This window comes from Oryzias latipes, chromosome 23 (assembly GCF_053564925.1).
Source record: "Oryzias latipes strain Hd-rR chromosome 23, Olatipes_Hd-rR_3.1".
Lineage (NCBI taxonomy): Eukaryota > Metazoa > Chordata > Actinopteri > Beloniformes > Adrianichthyidae > Oryzias > Oryzias latipes.
This window is the reverse complement of record NC_136259.1, coordinates 18,840,946-18,865,303: the sequence shown is the minus strand read 5'-3', so window position 1 is coordinate 18,865,303 and position 24,358 is coordinate 18,840,946. Positions and strand designations below refer to the sequence as shown.

The 24,358-nt window shown below is 41.0% G+C and overlaps 1 protein-coding gene across 2 annotated transcripts in view; it reads right to left on the bottom strand.

The window, feature by feature from the left end:
• snd1 (staphylococcal nuclease and tudor domain containing 1) overlaps positions 1-24,358 on the bottom strand; it is a 154,671-nt gene that overhangs the window by 126,528 nt on the left and 3,785 nt on the right. For both annotated transcript variants that reach the window (XM_023952284.2, XM_078941681.1), the window contains exons 2-10: positions 23,856-24,005; positions 23,344-23,464; positions 22,673-22,754; positions 18,323-18,483; positions 16,856-16,947; positions 16,057-16,215; positions 15,853-15,959; positions 14,715-14,805; positions 9,545-9,649 (exon numbers count right to left, since the gene is read on the bottom strand). In XM_023952284.2, the coding sequence (XP_023808052.1) occupies positions 9,545-9,649; positions 14,715-14,805; positions 15,853-15,959; positions 16,057-16,215; positions 16,856-16,947; positions 18,323-18,483; positions 22,673-22,754; positions 23,344-23,464; positions 23,856-24,005 (1,068 nt within the window). The remainder of the gene's footprint in view (positions 1-9,544; positions 9,650-14,714; positions 14,806-15,852; positions 15,960-16,056; positions 16,216-16,855; positions 16,948-18,322; positions 18,484-22,672; positions 22,755-23,343; positions 23,465-23,855; positions 24,006-24,358) is intronic.

Sequence of the window (24,358 nt, the reverse complement as noted above, 5' to 3'; positions counted from 1 at the left end):
AAAGAACTTTCCTTTGACCTTGTTGGGAATTAGGATAATGTAAGGCTTCAAACTACAATCAAAACCTCATTCTTTTCTTACACTGAACCCATTAAAATGGACAGCCAATATCCAATAACCATCCAATTTTGTGAATGCTAAGAACTTCTACATGACATGACAGGATAATCTAGTGAAGTATTGGATTAACCCATTTCTCACAAAGAAAGTCAATACCTTCCAGGACATACCAATCATTATCTAAGTCATTTTGCAGTTTCAGATCTCCATATGTGAACACACAACATATAAGGCTGTCGCATGAAACTTGTTGTAGCATCCATGACAACTATCATTTCCTCCCTGAGTCATAAAAACAGAAAAGCAGCATCTCATTTTGAAGACATTTGTTCCGGCATCAGAAAAGTTGATGCTGCAACCATTGTCACCCCATATTTACTGAGAAAATAATAATAATAATAATAATGAAAAATAAATCAAATGGAGAGGGTTCTCCAAAATTACGTCGATTGTTGTCTAGCATGTAGGCTTTGATTCTCTGAGGATTGTATTTCTATGGTCCATTTGCAAATGTTTGACTATACCTACTTTTCAGATAGTGGTGGGAATGTAAACAGCCTTACAAATCCATTATCTAGATAGCCATGATGGAATATAAAGTGAAATTATAAAAATGTAAGCTTCTGCAGTCAAGGATGGTTATTTGGCAGAGATTTTTACACTGGATGGCCTTCCTGACACAACCCTGACTGGGGACTGGCATGGGGAGACCAAAACTTGCTTGTAAAATACAGATTTTGCTCTATTATTTTAGGAAGAGACAAAAGTGTTTTTGTTATTTTAATTAAAAGTAATATCTACCTACCAACATTAGATTGGAAAAAAATATATGAAATTAGCTTTTTTTAATAGTTAAAAAATACATGCCTGATATGATGGGTGATATGTGTAAGAGAACAAAAACTAACATGTTTAATGGTGTGGACAAACCAGAACCTGTTTAAAATGTGGCAAAAATGAGAGTTTTTATTGTAAATCGACCAGGTCATCATCAGTTGCTGCAACTCTAAGAATCTGCAAATTGTTAAACAAGGTACTTTCCTTTGATCAATAAGACTGTTTCACCTTGATTATTGTATAAAAAAAAAAAAAAAAAAAAAAAAAAAAGAATTTGATTAAACCCATTTCATTTAACTACTGATTTTTACATGTGCTCTCCCGATAAACTAACATTCTCTGCAACATTGTGTTACTGCAGCCAGACAATCCCTTTACATCCTTCATGTTCTTGTGCAGCTCCACTTCTGTTACATATAGAGGAGAGACTTTCTGGTTTCTGATGTCTCAACCACAACTAAACAACAACAGTTTGCACCTTCTATCCTCCGGGGGAGTTTTGTTCTATTTGGGGTGAACTCCCTTCATTCCAAATTAACAGTTAAACCTCAAGAATCATCTTTGACTATTGTAGAGGCATGGTGCACACTGGGTTGTTCAGTGTCGCACAGCTGCAGGCTTTGGGCTGCAAATGTGTGGATGCTACCGCTTGAAGCATTTTCAACTTTTGGAACATCAAGAGTGAAATCATGAGTCAGGAAGCTGTCAGTTTCTGATGTTTGGCTAGGATCCTGGGGGAGCGTACAGTAGTAGGCCTTAGTTTTGCATTTAGCTGACAGAGTGTTGTTTAAGTGTGTAACCTTTCTTTTGGGAGAAAAACGCCGTGTCCCAGACAGAGGACATTAGTTTTTGATAAAACAGTAAAGTGGGAGTCTTCGACAGTCAACATTTACTACAGTAATGCTGAACAGCACGGCTCAAACGTGCAAGCATAAACTGTAGATGCCTTTAGAGGATTGAGCCAGAGAGGAGGAGGAGGGCGCCATCAAGATGAAGAAAGGAGGCGTGTATTCACCACAGCATCAACTTTAATGTTGCCTGTACTCAATAAAAAAACGTATGGCAGGAAGCAGAGCAGAAGTGACTCTGCACTACCATCAGGCAGCACTGAACTGATATTTGATTCATTATAAACAGATTCCCATTAAATCAGATTCTTTCCACTACTCTTCAAGCATTAACGCAACTCCAGTAGATTCTGAAGTGGATAAAAGCGGCCTTGCACTGATATGCAACACTTTACAGTAGTGAAGTGCTTACACAATCAACAACCACTTTATGTTAGCAATGTGTCAAAGAGTTCAAATAAAGTTTGTTATTTAGGTGATGCTGGCGACATCTGTGGTATTAAAGGCCCTCTCCAATCATATTTTGATCTACTACAAAAGCATTTCCAGTGGTCTTTTATAAGGATAATGCCATTTTTAGTCCAAATACAAAAAACTTTGTCATTGTCTAGGACATAGTTTCTGCAGAGCAGCAGTAGTTCATTAGAAATTTACCAATGAGTTGTGGGCGGAACTTCCCCGTTTCCCATCATCCATCTGTCTACATGCTCTCCTGCTAGCGTTCATCACCTCACAACCCCAATCTAACTTTGCTGGTGTAACACAAATGGCGAGCAATAGAGCTATATCCAATTTTTGTTTTTGAGCCAGACGCCAGCTCGGACGAGGAAAAACAAAGACGTACATGGATCCGTTTGTCTGCAAGTGGATGCATAAGAATGGAGCAGAACAGGGAGCTTGTGGCCCACCGACCGTCTGCTCTTGATTCACAATTTGAATAAAGGAATACTCCGAAAAGCAATTTTGAGCCTAATTGTTTTATATCCTCCATCATGAGAAAAAGAAAACTCCAATAAATTAAAAAATAAAAATCATAGAAAATACGTCTTAGAGCAGGGATGGGCAAACTACAGCCCACGGACTGGATCTGGCCCCACCTCCATGTTTGGTCTGGCCCACTGAACAATATCAGAGACCCATGTTTTTTTTTTTTTTTTTTTATCTGGCCACACGATCAAGAACGTGACATTTTATTCCCCCCTTCTGCAGTCTGTGCTCCAACCTGAAAGCCTCTAAAATCTGTTAAATGGAGCAGAAGACAGTCTTCCCTTTTTAAGTCGCAGTTCATCTTTCCTGGTTTAACTCGTTCTTTTAGAGCAATTATGCTGCTTTTTTAAACAGCACACCCTGTTCTGTGTCCTGATTGGCTGGAGACCCCGTCAATCAATCTCCTCTGTGCCGTGTCTCCTGTACAGAAACGTGGAGCTATTCAGATCTACAGAAATCTATGATCGATCAGGGGCCTCATTTATAAAACTTTGCGTAGGATTTGCGTCAGAAGTGGCGTACGGATGAAACATAGGACGTGCGTACGCACAGAAATATTCGGAGTTATAAAACCGTGCGCACGCACATCCTACGCATCTTTCTCTTAATAAATCACAACCAATTCTAAATGCTGCGCAGCTTTTGCGGCCTCGTGACACGCCTATAGTTGCCCATAAATAGTCCATGAAACGCCCACAAATGAATATTCATTGATTGCGAAACCATGCCAAACACGGAGAGAAAATCAAAAAAACGTAACTTCACTCAATGTGAAGTAGAAGTTATCGTTGGCGAGGTGGAAAAGAGGAGAATACTGTTGTTTGGAGGGCACAGTGTGGGCATTACTAATGCCAAAAAGGCACATGAGTGGCAGACGGCGGCAGACGCCGAAAATGCTGCAGCCTCACATCCTCGGACCGTGGCCGAAATAAAAAAGAAAAGGTCGAACATCAAAGTCGAGGCAAAAAAACGTCTAGCGCTGACCCCCCCACCCCCACCTCCACACACACACACCCACCCGTGTCTGCCACGGGTGTGGGGGGGGGACACCGGAGCTGACCCCTCCTGATGAGAGACTGGCGGCAATAATTGGGGAATCCCTTTTAAGTGGAGTGGTGACTGAGGCGCAGGGGGACACCGACGAGCCAGATGCACCGGGTGACACACCCCCAAAAGCCCGCAGAGGAAGTCGGAACCGGCTCATAAGCCACTCGTCCTCGTTTGCCAACAAGTCTCCTTGCTGTCTAAAGATGCGTTCACTCCAAATTCTTCCATTTGCCACATCTTCTAAGAGCGCAAGATCAGCCATTGTGCGTCATTACGCATTGTGATGGGGCATTTTATTTCCCTCCATTTAATTACATCTGACAAGCTACAGATGTCGGGAATAATCGACGTGGAAATGGGAAATTGTTCAGCGCAAATGTAATTTCTTGTTGCTTTCTGAATGGTCGAGACATACGCCATACATTGTTTCATCAAAAATAAAACAAACTAAAGGCATATGCATGAATACCATAATTCTGTAGTTTATGAAGAAATGTTTTACTATGAAAACAACTTTCCCTAGTGGACAATTAATGCATCTCTCTCTATCTATCCATCTGTCTGTCTGATTGCACCTATATCTGCTCCGCCAGACGGACACATTGACGGGAATATCAGTTTTGTACATTATTTCGTTCTGTTAAATATATTATTTATGAGGATGAATTGCACAACATGCCAATATTGCAGAAAATATTTCACTTTTCTTTTTGCAAATATGTGTTCATTTGAATTTCTGTTGTAATTTTCGTTTGATTTTTTTTTTGTTTGTTTCACTGCTGATCGGTCCAACGGGTGTTCGTGTAGGCTGTTAATTGTAAGACTTGCTTTGTGAAGTCTTCATGTTATTTATGAGAGGCAGTATTGTCATTTTCACTTTCACGTGTTTCTTCCATCTGCCGACGGCGTCGCCGTTTCTCCTTTCACCCGTTTTTGTGCGTACGCCTGGGTCAGAGCTTGCGTGAAGGACCGCACATTTTCCCGTCAAGTTTGCTTTTTATAAATCTCAACTATTGAGTAGAGAGTGGCGTACGCCTTCTTTTGTGCGTACGCAACGTTTATAAATGAGGCCCCAGATCTTTGTTTTCATTCTAAGATCCTGGACCTAATTTCTATGAAGGTTTGAGAATTTAAACAAGAGAAAAGGGTCAAAATGTTCACGTCTGCCTGAGAAAAGTGGATTTAAGCAGTGAGGAGTTTTACTGCCATAAACGTCTGTAATCAGAATCCGTGGATTTCACCGATCACGGTTATTTTTAGAACGTACCTCCTGCAATAAACGAGGGAACTCAGATGTATGCGTAGCTGCAGCAGAAGACAGAAATTTGCTTTTTTTCCATTATTACTGGATGAGAAACAGACGTTCAGGACAGAGCTGCTCAGTTTTAGCGCAAACTCACAGCAAACTGTGAGACGTTTGAGGAGCTGCAGCACTCTAGTCTAAGCCTTAGCGGGACGGGAGAGGATCCACTATTTATTTTTATTTTTTTTAATATATCAGATAGATATCAGTATATCAGACTTTTTGCCTTTGAAAATCACAGAAAAGTTCATTTTTATTTCATAAAAAGTGTTATTTATTTTATTAAAAGGATCATGAAATAATGAAACTTTATTATAGGGCTTTACAATAAAAGAAGTTTAAAGAAAAAGAGTTCTTGTGGCCCTGCATGAATACAGCGTTTCTCTAAGTTTTACATGAGGTTCATCAAGCCATTGGTGCAATTGGCTCTAAAATGAGAAAAGTTTTAACCTAAAAACTCTAAAATGTTCTGTTTTAAAACGTAATTTTCAATCTAAATGTTTTCATCCAGATTCCATGTTATTTCTTTCTCACTCCACGCATCTGCTCCTGGTCCGGCCCTTCTATCCAATTTTAGAACCAATGTAGCCCGGAAGTCAAAATATTTGCCCACCCCTGTCCTAAACGATGACAGGTTTGTTGATTTGGACTAAAAATGGCATAATCCTAATTACAAGGCCACTAGGAATACTTATACATAGATCAACAGATGATTGGACTGGGTATTTAAGTTATGAGTCACAAATGAATGGGGGGAAAAAAACATTCAAGTCTGTCAACCTAAATATATCAGTAATCATTAAGTAACATTGTTACTCTAGTGAAAACCAACATCCTACATTGTGTTTATTCTGATCAGACACGTTTTTAAATGGAACTGGTGTACATTTTTGAACACATCTAAAACTGAGAGTTTGGAAAAAGTCTTTAAACATGTGCCTTTGGAAATAATCTTAAATCATTGACATGAATTAGCCAATTCATTTTTTGCGCAAACAAACTGCAAAGCAAATAATATAAGTCAAAATATATTGATTGGATGAAGGTGTAGATGGTGTTCTGTCCAGACAACAATCTTTGTATTGAAATAATAAATGTCTTTTTGTCTTTGGGGGGGAAAAAAGTTCTTAAATGCTCAAAAATACTAAAAGACTAAAGAAAACCCTCTACTACTAAATCAGTCATAAATGTTGGGATTTGTCATTTGAGTCAGACTTTTAAACTTGAGCAGAAAATTCCAACTTAGACAAGCTTTTGCTATTAAACATCAATTATGAGCATAAAAACCATTAGGTGGGATAGATGTCTCTGGCAGTAGACATGATTAAACAAACCTCTCCAGAGACACCAGATAACAGGGGTGAAGTGGGGAGGCCTTAAACAAGTGTTGAAAGATGTGAAGGAACTTAAACCTCAGCCAGTGAAGTAGCTTATATAAAAATCTGTAGTTTGGTTCTGTCCTTAACCCTGCTTTGACCATGCCTGCACTTTTCCATACACAAAGAGAGCCACACCAACAACTGTCTGTTGAAGCATGTCCACACAAAAACGCATCCAAACACAAGTGTTTCTGAGTGGGAGTAACTGTGAGTCAGAGGCATGGAGGTCTCTCCCCACTTGGGTTTACATCAGACTCTGCACAAGTGAGAAAATTGATAAAAAGAAAAAAAAAGACTGAAAGCTGAAAAGAGAAGATGAGACACAGGAAAAAGCTGACTTCGCCCTTCAAGCTGAAAAGAAGATCAAAAATGAGAAAAAAAAGTGGAGTAAAACATGGGAGCAAGTGACGACATTCGTGTCCCATGACTTCTGCAGGTACACACCACTGGTCCAGTAATCTGTCAGAATGAGCACAATTAGAGTAGTCATGAGAGAGGAGGGGGGAGAGAGGCAGTGTTAGGAGACTAAAACGAAGTAGAGGAGACAGAGAGAGGAGAGGGGCTTGGCAGGACCTGTCACAGTTGATCAGTGCACCAGTACATCACATCTGGCCTCTGTACTACCAAACGGTGCGCGCCCTGCCAGACAAACATACATGGACTTGACGCAGAATACACAGGCTAACAAAGCTCATGCAAACAGACAGACAGTTAAAAGCTGCCAAAAGAAAAGTCCTTACAGACACCCAGAGGATGTTCAATGGACAATTCTGAGTGCTAAATGTTGAGTTTAATAGTCGAAGCAAAATACTAATGTGAACACATCTTATGGATCTCCACAGTGTGCGTCAGATTTCACTACAATCCCCGTTAGTTCACGGTCTGACGCCAATTTCCAAGATGTTTCCTGACAAAAGCTAATGCCGCCTAACCAAGCATGACTGCTTATGCATGTGTGGAGCTGTGCTTCAAGCCGTGACAATGACTTTGTGTCTGTCTGTCTGCTGCACTTTAAGCAAGCAGCCGGCTCGGTGGCGACAGAACCGTGAAGGCGGCCCGTTTGGGCAATGGGTTCTCATTGTTTTGACCTTAAGGTATGAGATCTGCCCCCTGAAGTACCAGACTTTTTTTCAAATCACACTTTTAGCTGCGACTGCTCAGTGTCACCTTTATATCCATGCTGTCACATGTAATTTGAAGGAGACTTACAAGCATTTTTGTTTATCAAGCTAGTAATGAAAAGAAAATTGCCCAAAATGGCTTCCGTGACTAAAGAAGGGGCTATATCTACATCTGTAAAGGTGTGCAGACAGGGCATGAAATCAAGGTCCTCTGCTTCCATCAAGTAACAGCTCACTTGCCAAATTCAGCAGTCAAGGCTGTAAAAATAAGACCGGATATAAGACCTACGGCTTGAACAAAAGAACAGCAAAATACAGATTCGGTTCAGTAAACAGAAATTCCTCTGACTTATGCTGAAGTTTAAGCTCTCATCTGCAAAACCGTTCTAACTCTGCATTGCTGCCATAGCGACAACACTCAAAGCTGAGCCAACAGCATTACAGACAGGCAAGCAGCTCTTTAGCTCACATACAGAAATAACTAGCTGACAAGCACCAGCAGCACCAGGAACAGTCTGTAAAAACTCTTAAAGCAGCAGCATATTATGTGCTACAGCAGCTCTAAAAGGAGATTACACTGCCGCAGTCCCCAAACAGATCAACTCTGACAACGCAATCGTATATAATCTGAGCGGAAGTGCCAAATCTTTGAGGTAACACACCATCTATTAAGCTCCGATCATCTGGCTAGTTTAAGAGATCATCATTAAAGGGTTAGTCAAATTTTTATCCAAGCCAACCCATTTAAACCCTTCTAACTCACAGAGCCAGTACCTTAATAAGGTGATTTTGGTAAACACGGTATTTGCAACTCAAGACAACGCAATTAATAATGCATGAGATGCAATAATAGGAAAACACAAACAGTGCCAATGCCACACCATTCCAATCCACACGAGCCCTCACATCTGGGTTCCCTCTCCGCGGCTCGCTGTAACATACGACGGTGTAATGAAGCACAAAACGCACACTGCTGAAGCATCTGGCGCAAGCAAAGGCAGACTGACTGACACAATAAAAAGGCAGCTCTGAGGAAAGAAAAACATGGAAAATAATAAAAGCAGAGAAAAGAGACACTAAAGTGGGAGAAGTTTAAAAAAAACAACAACTGTGAGCCAGTTAAGAGAACAGGCTGCTTTGGAAGAAACAAAGGAATGAGACACTAAATGAGGAAATGTTAACCACAATTCTGTTAGCAGCATGTAGAGACAAAAGGCGGTAATGAGGGGAGCATTTTGTTGATGTGTTGATTTTGATTGCTTGGAAACATTGCAAAAACCATCCATTTCAGAGAATTAAAACTAATGAAACAAAATCTCTTCATAAAAGAACATTTAAAAAAAGCTTTTAAATAAAACCCCCAGGAGGAACAAAGTAGGATTTTCTCGTGACAGCAGTGGGTTCATTACTACTCGACTTTCTGATGACAAGACCTGAGGAACGCGGAGCTAGAGAAATAAAAAGACATCTGTGTCACTCCCATTTTTACCATTATGTCAATAAACATCCAGCCCCCTGGTGTCACAAAGTAGGGGTGCATAAAAATGTATACGTGTGTTTTTCCAGTCAGCAAGGAAAGATGGGGAGTGTGGAAGGAAGGGGAAGAGGGGAAAAAAAAAATGATTTCCCTCACTCTCTGCAATGCTGCAGCCACTGGGTGTGTGCGAGTTGCTCACACGAGCCCCAACGGCAGGGGTGCCACCAAGTGGTCAGAAATAATCAGTCATGTCAAAAAGGAAAGGAAAAAGAAAAAAAAAAAGAGGCAGAACGCCCAGGCGCAGAGGAAAAACAGACGCCCCCAAACAAACGGTTTGTCTTTTATTACATTAACCGCATCAAAATGACAGAAAGCCTGTATGCCAGATGTTACTAGGGAGCTTCTAATTAACTGAGAACAAACAAGATTATCAAGTTAGTTTTCCAGCCATACAAGCACGCCGACAGAAAAACAAATTTATGTACCTCTCCTTCATTCCTGGGGGGTCGAATGCTGGACAGGTGGATGGTTTTATACTCTCCAGAGTTGAGTTTGACGACCATGGCGTCAGCGTTGACCACTTGCATCACCTGCAAGGAGAAGATAACGAGTGGTTAAAACAAAAGAGGAAGAAAAAGAACCATATTCATTAAAAATCAGCTTAGGGCTCGAAGCTTTAGGACTTCTCGCATGAACGTCGGCTTCCTGCCGAGTATGGAGGTGTTGGAGCAAAACTAACATTTTGCTGCGCAAGTGAGCAGATAGACCGGAAGGAAAACGGGCAGTGGAGGAGCGGGGAAAGGCTAAATGAAGAGGAAAAGATCTATTCAAAGGTAGAAAAAGGCTGACAGTGAAGATTGTATGCTGTCATGAAAGGAAGGCATTGAGAGCGAGGTGAGGAAAGGCGCGTTAGTGACTAAGCAAGGGGAACTAAACCATCCCAGCAGGCCAGCAAGGCTCGGAGGACGGGGCGAGGATGTTCAGCCATCTTAAGGATATGGGGGGGGAGACAAAGTCTGTATAAGATTATGAAAAAAGTAACATCTTGTTGACAGAGGGCTACAGAAAAGAATACGAGCCAACAGGATCGTGTTTTCCTGACATTTATAGCAAATCATGCAAAAATGGAGAAAAGGCAATATTTTTTTAAGCAAAAAGAAGCTTTTTTTAGGGGTTTTTCAATTCGTGACTGTGTGGTAAAAGCCATTCAGACTGTGGGTGATCAGCCAGGTTGATTATAGGCGCCGATATTTTTTTTTTTACTTATAAATGCATCTGCCTTTTTTTAATCCAATTTGAACTGGTTGTTTTGGTTTGGATGCAGCCACGCCTCTGCCTCCTGCATAGTCCCACCCATGGCGCCATCAGAATGGTTATGCAAACAAAACGCATAGGAAGAAGAGCCAATCAAAAATCTGTTTGCAGGGTCCTCGAACATGATGGAAAGTCAAGTTTTCTCGTGTGGAAAAGCTCTGGGGGGTGTACGGGTGTGTCGATGGTACATAAACAGAAAACTCACCTGGAAATGTAATAAACATCTTTGTCGTCCGCATGTTACACTACAAGAAACTACAGCTGTCCTATAACGCTTTAAGGCAAATGTCATACTTCTCCTTTAAAAAATGAACGTTGTCCTCCCCGTACTGAGAGAAGGAAAAAAAAAAATCTACCTTTTGATAGTAATCTGTTTACTTTTCATTCAAATTAATATGGACTCCAGATATTGGTTATCTGCCTCTTGCCTACTAATAATCAGTATCAGCCCTGATAAAACCACATCAGTTGATCTCTAATTCAGACTGAGAGCCTTTGAGCAGGGCACTTGCAGGAGACTGACACACTCACCCCTAACCTGGGCTCATATCTAAGCTGCACACATGTTACAGCACGTCTGTCCTGCCCACGTTGGGATTTATAGAAAACAAATGTTTAAAACTAAACTTGAATGTAAAGCACAGATAAAGGTGGATGAGCTCATAGATGACGGGAGGGGGGAGATCGCTGATGTAGTCTGGGTGCAAATCAAGAGCGTCTTTGCCTTTCCTACCAGAGACCAGAAATTAGACCAACCCACGAGCTAAACAGGCGGCCCACGACGGCAACTAAAATACATCATACACTAATCACTGAGTTGAGAGGGAGAGATACGGAGAAGGGCTGAGGTGTAGTGATTAAGTGCCAGGGGGAGCATGCAATCACACAGAGACACGCACACAAGCTCGCCATCCCACACGACTTCACACTCTAACAAGGTCATTTGGGGGCCTGCCCAAGTAAATAAAGTGCAAGAGAGAATGTAGCCGCAGCGGCAGGAAAAAAAAAAAAAAAAGATAAAAAAAGGCTCAGCATTTACTGGCTAATTATCAGTTGGTGGAGGCGAGAGGACAGACGCGCAGGAGGACAAATCAACATGCACCAAGACGGGGAGCAGAAAGATGGCGCGAGCCAGGAAGATGCAGCGTAATCTCACAGCAAATATCACAGGAACACAGACAGACGAGAAGATAGAGAATAGAGCAAAACATTCTTAGGAGAAGGAGCTGCAGTGACAGGTCGAGCTAGCCGGCAAAAAAAAAGACAAATAGGGCTGGCAGCATGACTCACTGAGCCAATCTGATAATAAAGAAGTGGGGATCTGCTGCCACCCTCTGCCAGTGGGTTACATGACATCTGCATTAGCTTAGGCCAGTTTGTTGTGACAAGAGGATGAACTTGTCCACCTTCAGGGAACATTTTAGTTGGCAAAACTAAAATGTGAAATTGGTTTTAACCACTGATCCAAGCACAGGCTTAGTTACAACCCACCTCATGTCAGAGCGCCTCCACTGAAAGCTGGACCTTTAATGGAAGCATCCTTGTTACTGCAGGTCAGCATGAGTCTTGGATCCAAATTACATAGATTTACACCTGATTTGAAGGGTTTTCAGGGCGTGACAAGCTGCAGTGTAGGCTCTGGGCGTGCTGGTGAAAGGCTGGGAACTAAAAATGCTTCTGGAGGGTTCACTTATAATTTTAAGACCTTCGACTAATTGGCGTTCCAGTTCAAAGATTTTAAGTAGAGCACAAACTAATTTACCCTCTCATTATCCTCCCCCCAAAAGTGGCTTTTCTGTTCTCCATAAAGCTGGTCGACCTTGAGCCCAGTCCGTGTTACTTATTTAAAAGTCCCCTCGTATCAGGTTTTTTTTCACAAACGGGCCTCTTTCTTAAACATTTTAGTTGATCCTATGAAACCATAAAAATCGAGAAATATTAGAGTCAAAGCCAGAACTGAATTTATGCCAAGTAACCTTTTTATTTTTCCTTTTGCAAGTCAATGGTTACCTGGTTGGGAGGGGGAAGCTGTCTACAGGGAGGTGGCCTATATCTGCTTCTTTAGGTCTCGTGGAGACGGAAGGGGAGTTCTGACAGTCAAGAAGGAAGACATGTCAGGTGGATTTACTTGTGGGAATTGGACCTGCAGTGCATCACCATTTATTTCTTACTGAGGTAATGAGAAGGGAGAAGTGGAGTGGACAAAGAGTGCACAGGGATACAGATGATGAAGACGATGATGATGATTGAAGTGACGGATCGATGCTTCCTTCTAAGACTGCGGTATAGCTTGTGTGCTAAAGCCACATGAGTGAATCCAGAAGAAAATGTGTATTACACACAGATCAGTGGGCAGCGGGGTCACTATGCCATTTTACCAGGCAGCTGGTAGTCTTTTTAACTCAAAATTAAACCCTCAAGCAACCACTTACAATTAAAAATCTGTAAATGTGCAAATCAAGTTTCCTATATTCAAAACTCTCATTCGCAAATCCTGGTCCTCCAGCTCACAAAACTCGCAGCCACTGAACGGTCAAAGTTGAATCAAGTTGAACTTTGACCAATCAGGGACTCTGATTTGGACGTATGGATGGCATCCTTTTTCATTGACGGAAGTGCCAACCATTTGAAAAATCATCATGGAAGAGAAATGAATAGTGGCGGTTTGTGTCCGCCCGGAATCATATGACACCAAATCAGTCATATATCGGAATGGAGCTGCGAAAGAAAAGCTTTGAGAAAAATTCACGAAGTTTGCACCGCTTTGACATTTCCCATGTAGCCTCTTCCTACTGTAGGTGGCAGACATGTGCTAGTAAACTGCCTGTCGAGCGCGACCACCATGAGCTGTACTCGTGTCACATCCACGGTGTGGCCGTAGCTTCAGAGATTGGGGCGCTTCAACCCAAAGACTATTTTGTTGCCTCACAAGACCACATGTTGGAAAAACCATTTTTAAGTGATAAAAAAAAACAAGCCAACACTTGCCAAAGGAACATAGTCCCATTACTTGCAGATGGCCAAATCCCTTAACAATGTGACTCATGTAGAAGTAGCAGTTCCAACAGAAAGAGAAAGACATTTTCTATCTATCAATCTAAAATGAAGCCATAGAGATGAAGGATTTAAACTTTGAGATAAACACATGTAATAATATTTTTAAATCAAGAAAATTGAGTACAACTACAAGGGGGACTGATGACTTTCTCATCTTACACCTCTGTGTCCAATTTCACCTGCGTGTTTCCTTTCCTCTACAGCCTTACACTGATTAATAGTGCCTCTTTTTAATACAAACACCTGAGCTCTCCACAAAAATATCCCCACATTGCCCACAACCAACCCTTTCTCAATGGGGGTGTCAGGAGGGGTTGGTGTCAAAGATCTAAGAGTGGCTCACACTGAATATAAATGTTTTATCCTTTCTCTAGCCTCTTCCCTCTGACTCAGGGAAACACATACCGTTTCTTTTGGTGCTTTTTTATGCAGTTCATCAATTTCATCCTGTAAGCAGATTGCCAAAGCAACACCTTTTTATGCAACCCTCAGCTACCCGCGACTTTTTCAAGGATTTAACCCTTTTAGAAGGCACAAACAGATGAGGAGAGTCTTTCATTTTATGTATTTAGATGCTTCTGAGCCATTGACTCCTGATCTCAGTTGATTTAAAATCTAAAAAAAAAAAAAAAAAGGACCAGATTTCCACATGACGTTTAAAAGCTGCCTTTGCTTTACGGCACTGAAGTGACAAGTTTTAGTACATCATCTTATCTTGGCAGTGAGGGTAAGCTGCATTACCAAAATGCATCAAGCAGTCAATCTTGGTTGGAACGAATATGTGCTGACTTTAAGAGGGGCTACATCCTGCTGTATTCAATATCAAAGCTACTTCCTTTTCTCCCAAGGACCAGTCCAATAATCTCTAAAGCAAGTCTTATTCTTGTCTTTTGTTGGTGATTTTGTACAGACGGCCCAGGTTTGCCTGGAAACGATTCACACGTGTCATTAGGTATAAACTGTCCATTTGTTGGAGGAGGGGGTTATTTTGTTGGTTTTATTTCGGAAGAAATGCAAAAATATTGCACAAGAAAAAGGCAACCATTAGGAAACGTCGAGTTTGTTGTCGTGCTGAAAGGAATTGGAAATGTCATTGTGGAAGGCAGGTGGGAAAAACGTCTGTTTCACCTTTCACAGAGGTTTTTAAGTAGGAGTAAACAGCTTGTATCTAATTTTCTCAATCATTAGTTTAAAAAAAAGTAAACAAAGCAGGCAAAAACATTTACAACACAGGTTATGTAAACCAATTTGTCAGAGAAGTTTTCTTTTAAATAAATCTCACACCTTGGCAACAAACTGCCGGTCTTTCTGGTCCAAGTTGGCCGTGGGCGCCACATAGTCCTTCCAGATGCGAATCTTGCGCTCTTTAGCAGACCTGTCCAAAGAAAAAGATCAATTCCAGTGAGAACATGGAGAGCTTCATTTAAAACAATGTCAAGACAGCTGAAAAACTAATTACAGTCGCACACAAAAACCTAAAGCCTGAGTGACTATTACTTAAAAGTGCTGTCTCGCTTAACAGCACCCTAATTGTAAGCAAGTACAGATAATGTGCTGTTCTGAACATTCAGCAGCAGGTTGTTAGCAGCCCGACACATGCCACATTTACACCAAGTTAATTATCTTGTCGTCCAAAAGGTTAATGGAGCCATCATACATTTATCAGTTTCCTTGAGGTCACATCACACAGCTGTGAATTTTGCGCATTTCCACATATGAACCTTTCGTGATACATGAGTGCTTTACGTAATTCATAAGGGTTTCTTGCGTTCGTCATTCACCGATGTGCACAGATGTCTGTCGAGGGTTTCAGCTGACAGGTCTCAATGTGAATTCAGTTTGGAGCTGTTCAAAATTTTTGGCTGGTTGAGAATTACGCCGTTTATGCGTATTTTACATAGTTTATACGGAATTATTGCATAAATCGTATATGCAATTGTGCTCATTTTTGCTAGATGCATATGCAAATTTGTGGCTTTCCACGACCGTTTCACGTATGTCTAACAGACTTCTAGTGCATGTAGCACCAGTGTATAACTTTGATATTGCATATCACGTTCAAATTAGGCAACAGACTCACGATTTACTAATGAATAGCATATAAACAGGGCAATAATTACGTGCAGTTCATGTTCTATGTCGATTTACGTGTTCATTACGTGGTTTGTTTGTACTTCTCCGGTTTTAACGCATTTCATTTGCGATAAATCTGTGAAAATTTCACATAAAGACAACTTTTCTCACTTTTTCCCTGCATTTTCACTTATGACCAATTTTCATCTGCGGAAATAGTTCGTAGTGGCTGTGGGGCGTGGTATTAAAAGGACTACAATCAACAGGAAGAAAAAATGTGATGTTTTTTTTCCCTTGTGGAAAAGTTTCTCTGAATTCTGATAAAGCTCTTGATGTGCAAAGTGCATACCGCTCAGCTGCTCTGAGTTTCTCAGCACCCTGGGTGTAAACAGCCATGGACCAGTCCACACAGCGGGCAAAGCCTTCCTTCAACAGGAGCTCTGTAATGTTTCCATTCTAAGATGAAAGCAACAAAGGTGGAAGCAGACCAGTGAACAAACAAGACAGAGTTTTGTACATGGGGTAACCACATGGTCCTGATTCTGCGCATTACCGGGTGGAGGATGGTGCCCAGGATGATCTGGTTGGGGCAGCTCTCCAGAATGATCTGCACATCCCGCTGCAGGAGCCGCGATTCGGTGAAGAATTTGGCTTCTGCTGCAAACGGCTCTGGTGATTCCGTCCCATCTGCTTCCCTCTTGAACGTCGGACACTATGAGCAGAGACAGAAAAGGGAATCAGATTGTGTTTGAAGTCGCACCCCTCGAAGACGCCCTTCTGACCTATTGCACCTGCGCTAAATGATTTGTTTTAATTTATGCTCCTCACTCTGCAAAGGAGTTCCTTCTGTCAGATAATCACTTTAATATGGTATCCCTTTCCTGCACCTGTAATGTGTAATTTCTTTTTGAGTGCAGCAAAGCACCAGGCGGACGTGAGCACAGCAGTCCCAGCGAGCACAGACAGAGAACACCTTGAAATGGATGCAACATCTTCCGGTGGGAGACGAGCTGGATTAGTTATCTTGAGTGGCTCATTGGCAAAGCTGAGCTGGGTGAAAGCGATTGATGGGGAAATTTAGTAGCGCCGATATGACAATGCCAGAACAGCCAGCCTGAAGGAAGTGAATAAAAATAGCCGCTATCCTTTAAAAGTCTTAAGACAAAACTGGGATGCATTAAAATCCATTACTGCCAGAAAAACCATTAATAAATTAAAAAAAAGAACAGGGGTGTGGAGAGAGCCGACAGTGGCCAATGGATGTTCGCGTTTTCCTCCGTTTCTGTGGCCACAAACCAAATAATAGAGCTGCTTAACAAGTTCTTGAACATTAAAAGAAGACTGGTGGTTACCTTGATACCAGACAGCATGACAGTGACCAGATAGTAGTCAGGAAGCAGCAAGGCACGGACAACGCTGCCGTCACGAACGTGCTCTATGATGGCTGAGGGGAGGAAACACAAGCGTGTGAGGAAATGCATTTTGTGCAAAAACAGCAAACTATTTGGAGCCTAAATGTTTATACTCTCAAAAGAAACAGCTTTTTGGAAAGACGGCCTTTTCATTAGAAGGGCTATCATTCCAAAACAGGAATCTATGTTTAAAGGAATTGTGACAGGAAAGAATAACATCCTGAAAGCAAAAGGCTAGTAAGACGTAATCATTTTATGTAAGTAAAAGTAATAGGAGAAATTTAAAAGATTTTAAGCTTTCCAATGAATTTCTCCTGGTCTTTTGGAAGTAAAGTTTGTGTAAAAATCCCTGCAACTCCCTTAAAATCTAAACCAGCCATAAAGCCCCACTCAGATCATCTTTAGATTGATTTTACCAGTGATCTTGGAAATGGAGAATGGAGCGGAGCACAGAGCTTTTGGCCTGCCCAGCGTTTCTACGCCACAAATACATTTTCTTAATGAATGTCCTCAGAATAAAATGCCACAAGAACATAACACAATTTTAATTGGAGTTGGTCTTTAAAAATATTGGTTTTCCGTGCAGTCTAAAATCAAAAGGGGTGTACTATACAAAAATCCAAATATTTTAAGAAATGTATATTCAGAACTGCACATTACCTGTACTTGCTTACTATTGGGATGCTGTTAAGTGAGATGGCAAATGTGATCATAGAGCCACCATTCCTAATATCAAGTCAAAATACAGTTTTGATTTTTATAAAATAAATCAATAAACTAAAAGTGAAATATAGGGTTTGATATTGTCAATAAGAATAGCTAACTGTTTCTATAGCAAAGCCTGCATGAAGTAAATATGTAGACCTCAATACAACTGGCCTCATTTTGCCCATGTTGAGCTTTAGACATTTCTAGACTACCATAACACCTGCATTTTATTTTATCCATAAAAGATGGGAATGTACTCTTTTTTTTCCAGGTAAAGTCCTTTTTCTGTCCAATGTTCCCTTTTTGAGGCATTAGACTTATAATAAAAGCTCCTTAAATCCAGCGGCGAATCTGACCAATCCATTGTGGGCATTGAAATCTAATGTGACTCTTCTATTGTACACAACAACAAATGAATGCAATCAATTTTAATAAAGCCATGCGAATGAATGAATTAAAAAAAAGAACCCGTTATTATTCCTTATTGAATTAAAGGGTTGTGAAATGACTGAGTGACCTGCATATCAAATGAGAGGCACGTTGCAGCTAAAGCAGGTCAGGGAGGAGAGACTGAGGTGTGGAGGCGTTGGTGAAAAGTGACCAATCAAAATCCTCCGACACAAAGTAGGTCGGACTCAGCCTCCAAAACAAGGTTTTCAGAAAAAAAAAATTATGCAACAAGCGCCCCAGACACATTACCATTGATGGGCTTCTGATGCAAGGAGTCGACAAAATTGCGGGGATTCTCGATGGTGTACTTGAGGTCCCGGATGGTGTGCGTGCCTCCTCCCTCGCTCCACATGCCTTTCTTGGAAGCCTTCGCTTGGTCCTCCAGCTCACAGAGTCTGGCCTGCTCAGGGCTGGACACAGAACAGAAAACAAACAGATCCATTTTACTCGGGTAGTATACTCAACATAGTTTAAGACTCCAGAATTTGTTCATTTCAACGTCTCTGTGGATTTGGGATCTAGTCGAAAAATAAAAAGTACTTCTAATGAGTAAGGCCTAATGTTCTGTTCACTTTATCAAGCCATCTGTTCTGTAAAGGAAGTGTGAATAGTCACATCTTGAAACAGATACTCCAGAGGCAGTTTGGTTTATCCCATTTGATGCGATACAAACATAAAAAACAAACTTTCCGCTTTGAAAAGAACTAAATGTCGTCAGCAAATGCAGACAGAAAATGTTTGTTTAAACTAACCAAAGATGGAAAAATGTGCCAATGCTAAACAAGAAATCTAAAAATCCACACAATCATCACTCTGGAATAATAAATCCATAAAGAAAACTAGAGTGAAAAGATGACATTTTTTTTCCAGTAAATAAAGAACAAAAAGTGGGTAGAATTAAAAAAAAATAATAATAAAAACCCTAAAAATCAGCTGCTAACCAGAAGTGCTCAAAAGTGTACCGGAACATCAGATGTAAAAGTCCAACAGCATCTGACAGCTTCTTTCAAACTGAAACCCCACCAAACTGTGCAGTGCAATGCTTTCCCAGATCCTTTGTACAACATTAATTATTCAGAACTTTAAATAGACACAGGCCTCAGTTCTTCTGAGGCAGGATCAATGGCTATGGGAGTTTGAAGGAAGGGACTTCTAAAAAGAAAAGGGGGGGGTGAGAACAAAAAAGTATTTTCACTTTTCCAACATCACAAAGGAGGCTCCAGTTGAAAATGGCATCTACTGGCATTGCCTTTATTCCAGCTGGGTGCTCCTTATCGCACTCCTGGACAGATGCCTCCCCAGACTCTCTCTATAGTCTGTGAAAGTTTTTATGCTTACTTTGCACGACTCGCCAAACTTCCTATAAGACGACAATTGCTTTTAAGGTGCCCGAAATCTTCAAAGACGACCTGAGAATATAATCGCTGAACGGGAAAAAGTACAAATAGATTAATGATCTTATGTTGATACAGATAGTAGCAAACGGCCCTTTTATTTTTAAAAAGACTACTTAAATCTACAGATGTTGACAGATTACAATATTAAAAATGACCAAGGCACCAAAAAGCTGCCATCCCTCATATATACATAAAAGGGCCTATATCGTGCTTTTCTTAAGACTTTCAGAGTAATCTAGATCCATACATTTGATAATATATTACCTTTTGCACACTTAAGAACGATTTTATTATGACATCCAAGTTATTTTCACAGGTTATTTTCCTGTAATAAGACTCAATCTTGGCAGCGCGTCTGCGTTTCGTCCATGAAAACAAACTTTTGCAAAGTTGGCTGTGCATATTGTCCCTAGAAAATAAACGCGTTTTAGCCGCTAGCTCTGTGAAGAAAGTGAGTGTGTCTGTTAGCCTGGGGGCGGGGCTATTCCTCATGAATCTACATCACAATGTGAGAATCCGCTCCTTTTCATGCATTTGGAAGGGGCTGGTTTCTAAAGGAATACTCAAATGTGTAAATGGATCAAAATACCACTTTGGGGTCGTTTATAGTGAGGAATGAACATTACAATACACTTAAAAAAATTGATTTTTCATGATATAGCCCCTTTAAAGTCCCATTTGTCACACACCTGGGCAGGTGCGTGACATTTGCTCTGCATTTGGCCAATTCCCTGTGGGGGTGGTGAGCTGCAGACACTAGGGAACCATTTGGAGGTTTCACCTCTAAATCCATCCCCATTCATGCCAAGTGTCCCATTTTTAGAGTCTTTGGAATGACTCTGTCGTGGATTTGACCTCACGACAAGGCCTCTGAGCTGTTTTTTTTATTTTAAGGTGACTGTCGTCTGCATTTCCTTGCTGTTTTTTTAAAGCTCCAAAAGGCAGCGGGAGGCCACATATACCGGTGTGCTTGAATGGGTTCAACCACAAATGAACAACAAGAATAAACAAAATAAAAAAAAGTTATTTCCTTGAAGATCTGTAGCTAAAGTTAAAAAAAAGGGTGGAGCTGCTGTTGGGTTATTTCTGCACTACTGAGTGGAAGTTATAGACATATTCAGTAAAACCTCATATTAACAGGTTTATCTTAAAAAAACAAATTTCCACAATCCACAATATAAAGGGATTATAATTTGACAGCGCAAGAGTCATGTTAGTGATTAAAACAATAGGTGAGAAGCGAAAAAAAACAACTTAAAAAGTCTTCTTTTATTCTATCATATTTTGATCTGGTTAAAAATCAAAGCATTACAAAGAAAAAAATGTACGAAACATAAATATCCCAATGCTTTTGTGCTCTGCTGAACAAGCCCCAGGTCATCAGCTTTGCCCACGTTAGCAGGCAGCAGGCAACTTCTCAACACGGTTAACTGTGCTGTCCGCAGCGATCATCATTATCATCACCTCCATAATTATCATCACATCACAGTTAGTGTGGTCAACGTAGCAAGTCACGAGGAGTAATGATATTGGAGGCAAGTTCACAGAGGGAAAAACAAAGGCCTGGAGTCCTGGCTGAGTAATGGGCCTCCCCTTTGGCCAAACGATGCCAGCTTACACTTAAAGCACCGTTTACATTAGTGCTTGTTATGGGCCATTGCACAGAAGGCTTGAAATGGGTCATTAGAGGCAAAATGTTCACATCATCTCTGTTCATTTTGGAAGATACAAATGTAACAGCATGCGTCAAATTGCTGCTAATGTTTGTTATGTGCAAATGCAGCCACGGGGGGGGGGGGGGGGGGGGGGGGGGGGGGGGGGCATGCAGAGCTTTGTCATATAGCATGGGGACTGGGGGGGAGTATTTAAGGGGGAGAGTGTTCCAATAGGGTTTGGATGGACGTGTGAGGCGCAGCAGGGCCATGCTGCCGCCAGCTGGGAAATTATTGCTCCATATCAATTCTCCACAGTCAGCCGTTTGAAGAATTGAGTACATCTCCCCGATCCTTTACTCCTGCTCCTTAAAAGCTCACAGGACAATAACTGTGCCCCCCACCCCACATTCCCAACATTAAACGTAACATGAGAATTAAGAATGGTAAATGGCGTATACTATACTTATATAGCGCTTTTCTACCTTCTTCAAAGGCCCAAAGCGCTTTACAGTCAAAGTCCCATTCACACACTAGTGGCGGCTCCGCTGGCAAACACTGGCGCCAACCTTCCAGAGGCAAGGTGGGGTTCAGTGTCTTGCCCAAGGACACTTCGACACATGGGCAGGCAAGGCGAGAATTGAACCCACTATATTCCAATCAGAGGTAGACCGCCCTACCACTGCACCACAGCCGCGCTTTGGGGATATCTGCAACCGCATAAACTCAATTTACAGAATCGGTGACGTCATCCTAGATATCGATTTGAATTGACTTTTTTATGCACGATGTTGCATTTAATCTTACGACTGCTGAATACTACAGTGATCCGTCATGTGGCTCCGACTGATTAAAACACAGGTAAACTAAAGACTTTTGGTTGCAAAAACAGAAGAGCAGCTGAACAAATCTAATGCTACGTATAAAGCATGCGATCCATGGTCAAGAATGCGCTGATTCTTCTTGTTCTTAAACGTGCAGAGAGTGTTCACACTGCAGTGTTGCTACCCGATATTACTGGATGTACTTTCAGTTGGAAGAGGCTTGGGACGAAATGCCAAATGTGTAAATTTTGCGAATGTTGCTCCAGGCTTTTTCTTCAACAGCTCTATTCTGATAAACTAAAGACACGATGTCATAATTCTTGCCGGACAAAAACCACAATCGTTGATTTCTCCTCTACGGTCATCTTGAAAATATTTAGCCCTTCCTTGAATTCAAAAGAGCGCAATCCATTTTTGACTCCCTGATTGGTTTAAGTTCAACTGGTTTGAATGGCCGCGCGTTTTGTACGTAGAGCCCAAAAACGGTCTTAAAAACACGGAAATCCAAAGCGTGCATTTATGTGCTTCTACATAGACTCGTCATTGGAAGGGGCCGCTAACACAGGCACAGGTGTGAGCGTAGCACCAACAATTCAAACTGAGCAATCAGAGTCTCAGTGGAAGGATTTCTTTACAGTTTTGGTTAAAAAAGTTTTTTGATAAGTGACACAGATATCTGAAATGTTCTTTTAGGCATCTTAGGTACAGTTGATGATAAACTCTTACTTGTTCCCTCTGATTCCTTCCCTTCGGACTGTTGCAAGACCTTCGTTCACCAAGGACTCTGCAATGTTCTCGCCTGTTGTGTCTACAGAGAGACAGGAAGACAGGAAAACATTGTTTAAACACACAACAGGAGCAATTTGGGGTGAAAAAATGAAGTCTGCACGAATGAAATTCAGATGTTTTATGCACTAAGAGTGAGATCTGGTTCAATGAAACAAATGCTAACAAATGTCTTTGTCAGCACCATATCAACACTTAAAAGGCATAAGTAATGCATTTATGAATGCTAATGAATGTCTGAAAAAGTTTGAAACACATACCAATGCTTTTTATTGTCTTATAACTAGATTATTAAGAAAGTGTTAAAAGTCAGATGTTTATGTGTTTTATAAAAAATTTTTTGACTCGTCAATGGAGAAGTTTATTTTAAAGCAAGTCAGCTCGACTTTGTATTAAACTTCTACTTGGTAAAAAGCAATTAAAACCAAACTAAATTGGTTTTGAATGAGAATTCCAAAATAAATCGGTATTTAATTGATTTTTGTAGAAAATCAAATGTAAATGCTTGTACAGCAAAGTCAAATCAATGCTGTGTTATGGCATGACACGTAAGCTTTGCTGTTATTAAGCTAAGTGTTGCTCAACAGTCTTATATCTTGAGTTTAGAGCACCTTTTCCCAGGTAAACCATGCCGTACTCGCGGCCTAAGGCGGTCTTGATTTCCACGTTGAAGCACACCTCTTTCCCGATTAGTTTTTTTCTCAGGAACTCTCTGGCTTGGAAGGCCCAAGGCTGCAAAACAGAAACAAATCACATTCACAGACTCAGAGAGAACCCAGATTCCCTTTTACACATATTTAAGAAAAAGTACTTCAGCAACACCAACAAAAAATATATATACATAAAAAACAAAGAAGATGCTTTTATTATTTATCACAGGCAAACATTTTTGTTTGGGTGGTTTTTAGAACAAACAGAAAATTAGAAAAACAACTTGTTCCCGTTTGAGCCCATCTGCTCTAAAGGTTTAACTTTTTCCTCCACAGCAACAGTGGAAGGTCAGTAAAGAACAGATATATATTTTTTTTAGAAACACCAAAGGAGAAATGCACCATGGGAAGAAAAAAAAAACAAGGCACAGATAACCAAACCAACTCAAAATCAATGACTTTGGCCTTCTTACATCATCAGGGGTGTCCTTGATGTCGGGTTGGCCCTGTGCTGCTCGGCGTGCTAGCACTCCGGCTCGAATGTTACTGAGGTTGATCTGGCGTTCTGGGGGCGGGCCACCTCGAGGCTGACCCCGAACGATGATGGCACAGCCTGACAAGACCTAGAGAGACGAAGAAGATGCAAAACTGAAACAACGAAAGCCAATGGCTGTTTTGTTTGTGTCATCAGAGTAACACGTTTAAACTGCTGACGCTGCAATAGGAAGACGACATGTGAGAAAACGTCACTTTCTGTTCATGCCAACACATGAAAGCCAGTTTCTATAACACGCTGCTGATGCATTCACTAAACTATTTCACACAATATGAAAAGCTACAAAATATAAAGCTTGGACAACGTTCAAAGACCTGAAAACATCTTCAAAATTCATGTTGTTATGGTAACAGGGTGCCATTCAATCTCAATGTGTCGTCAGGCTGTTTGATAAAGTAGACAAATGCTACTCAGAAAAAA